General features: G+C 29.7%; 1 protein-coding gene across 1 annotated transcript in view; it reads left to right on the top strand.

Moving 5' to 3' along the window:
- Positions 1–3,288, top strand: part of LOC106792239 (pyruvate dehydrogenase (acetyl-transferring) kinase, mitochondrial) — a gene marked incomplete in the record, with an annotated part of 18,871 nt that overhangs the window by 14,054 nt on the left and 1,529 nt on the right. The window contains 6 exon segments of the mRNA XM_014758502.1: positions 1,335–1,542; positions 1,685–1,869; positions 1,979–2,143; positions 2,399–2,577; positions 2,705–2,929; positions 3,083–3,287. Of these exon segments, the coding sequence (XP_014613988.1) occupies positions 1,335–1,542; positions 1,685–1,869; positions 1,979–2,143; positions 2,399–2,577; positions 2,705–2,929; positions 3,083–3,271 (1,151 nt within the window).

Genomic DNA, 3,288 nt, shown 5'->3' with positions numbered 1-3,288 from the left:
ATAATTTATCTTGTCTTTTGTATATTTTGGTCTCCATATAACGCGGTACGAATGATGTGATTTGTACTAAAATCTGTGTTTCTTATAGCGCTGTTTCCATACAACGCGGTAGCCGGTTTCCATACAACGCGCTACAAATTAGCTTGGTTTGTACGGTTAAATCCCAATTTCTTATAACGCGGAACGCACTTACATCGTTATAGGAGGTTTGACTGTATATACAATTTATATATTTATTTTTATATAAAAAAAAATTATTTTATCTCGTTTATTATGTGTGTGAAAAAAACAAAAAAATATATATGCGTAAAAAGATATCAAATATTTGTCTTCAATAGAAAATAAAAGATAGTGTTCGTTATTGATCTTAATTATATGGAATTCCGATAAATTTCTATATAAACAAAATATCGATTATTTTGAAAGATTAATTTCTGACGAAATTTTCGTCACAACTTGTTGTTGACCAATACGATATAATAAAAACATTGCAAAATGTTTGGATCAAATTTCTATTCTATAAAACTGACAAATCCCAACAGCTGTTTTCTTCTCGTGATACACTTTGTTTTGCAAGATATCGAAGTGTATTGACGTTTTCGATCGACCTAAAATCCTTTTATGTATATATATATACATACGTATACGTATGTGTTGTGTGTTATAATTACTTTAGATAACGATATCTGGTACTCGTGATAGATGATAAAGTTTTTATCTATTTATATATAAAATCATGTAAGGATATGAATACGCACATATGTATGTATCCCTAACAAAAGTTTATAACACGTTTGTGTATGATATATATATATATATATATATTATTTACTATGAATTAAAAGAGAAATAATAGGACAAGTATTTAATCATTTAATCGCGCGCGCACGCGTTAAAAAAAAAATTTATCTATGATTAATAATAGAAATAATATAATACAATATTAAAATGTTAATGGTATTTAAATGATCCAATTATTTCTAATTATTATCGTCTGTTTTCTATCAGACAAAATATAGAGACAATTGGTATTAAACATCATGCATAAAATGAGATAACACCAAAAACATATTTGTATTTATTTTTCTTACGACATATCCGTACTGTTTCTAACAAAGAAACCGTGTTTGCTTGTTATAAGCGTACAAATAAAGATATGTATTTGAATTTATTGTTGTAACATTGATAATAAATTTTGATAATGCAATCGAAACGAGTAGGAACAAATAATCTAATACTCGTAATTCAAAAAGATTTTTTTACATTGTTTTTTTTAAATATTAATCGTAATGATAAATATAATGAAATGTAATCATTTGGAATTTATGTTTCAGGACTAAGCGCATGCGAAAGGAAGTCTTTTATATTCTTAAGGAAGGAGCTACCGGTACGACTCGCTAATATTATGAAAGAAATACATTTGTTACCCGATAATTTATTAAAAACACCTAGCGTTGTAATGGTCAATAATTTATACGTCACTTCGTTCGAAGAAATAATACATTTCGAAAAATCCGAAGTAAACGAAAGTACTTTGGATAAGTGAGTTTATTATTATTATTATTATTATTGTTATTATTATTATTACTAATTAATATTAATTTTTATTTCTCTTTATTATTATTTTTTTAATTTAATTAACGTTCAAATTAAATTCGATGAAAAATTTCCATTTGTTTCTTAGATTTTGTCAAGCATTGATCAAAATAAGAAACAGGCATAGCGATGTCGTTCAAACCATGTCACAGGGTGTTCTTGAATTGAAGGATTCTTACGACGTTGACGTTCAAACGGAAAACAGCATCCAGTATTTCCTCGATAGATTTTTCATGTCTAGAATTTCGATCCGTATGCTTATCAATCAACACAGTAAGTTTATTATATTATCATTTTTATTTGATTAATTAATATTGTCACTACGTTTGTACGATAATAAATGTATATATTCGTTAACGTAAATTATTGTGTTTCATTGAAGCTTTACTTTTTGGTGGAATATTAAACGGTCATAGCAGACATATAGGATGTATAGATCCATCCTGTGATGTTATTAGCGTTATCAAAGACGCCTACGAGAATGCACAGTTTCTATGCGATCAATATTATCTGGCTAGTCCGGCGTTGAATGTGAAGCAACATAACGGCAAGTTTGAAAAATGTTGATTGTTCTAAAGTAGCAGTAAGTGTTTATCGACATATAGGTCATATGTTATTATTTATTTCCTTTTTTTTCAGTAGGTATAGTAAATTCATTTTATCAAAAGTAAAAATAATATTAAAAAAAAACCTAACTACTAGATAATCGATAATGAAATAAAATAATATAATTGATGATCGATAGGAAAAGATAAAAAAACAATATTAATCTCGTAACCGTTACAAATATTATTTTTTTCAGAACTTGAACGAGGAAATGAAATACGAATAGTTTACGTACCGAGTCATCTGTATCACATGCTATTTGAATTATTCAAAAATAGTATGAGAGCAGTTATGGAATATCACGGATCGGAATCTGACAATTATTACCCGATCGATGTGACGGTTGTACGCGGAAAAGAGGATATATGCGTGAAGGTGATTAAAGTTTAGGAGAGATATACATAGTTATATAGATAACTATGTGACTACAAAATAATTGAGATATATATGTAAAATATATCGAAGGAGATCGGCTTAGTGAACAACTATCGAATTTTATTAGATATCTGACCGTGGCGGTGGGATACCTCGTTCGCACACGGATCATCTTTTTAAGTACATGTATAGTACAGCACCACAGCCAAGCAAGGCTGATGCACATACTGTCCCTCTCGCTGGTTATGGTTATGGTCTTCCATTATCACGTTTGTATGCTAGGTATTTTCACGGTGACATCGTTTTGCTAAGCTGCGAAGGTTATGGTACCGATACGATTATTTATCTCAAGGTAATTATTTTTCTTTCTTTTTTTTTTTTTATTACTATTTCCAAAAATACACGAATATAGAAATAATAAATTATAGTATTATATTTTGTTAAGAGAGAGAGAGAGAGAGAGAGATTCTTTTTCAAATTTCTTTTCTTTTCTCTTTCATTAAAGGCACTTTCCAACGAGGCCAACGAATTGTTACCGATATTCAACAAGACTTCATCAAAGTTTTATCGGACCCCAGTTCCTACTGCTGATTGGAGCAGCCAATGTGGCGGCGGCATGGCCACGAGACAACTCAGGATGAGTTATAGTCAAGGACACAGGTTACCTCATGGTATGGAGGTCGGTCATTGCTAACGGAATTTTTTTTTTTT

The sequence above is a fragment of the Polistes canadensis genome, unplaced genomic scaffold (genome assembly GCF_001313835.1).
Source record: "Polistes canadensis isolate GaletaPanama2010 unplaced genomic scaffold, ASM131383v1 scaffold_396, whole genome shotgun sequence".
Taxonomy (NCBI): domain Eukaryota; kingdom Metazoa; phylum Arthropoda; class Insecta; order Hymenoptera; family Vespidae; genus Polistes; species Polistes canadensis.
This window is presented reverse-complemented; position numbering and strand designations above follow the sequence as displayed.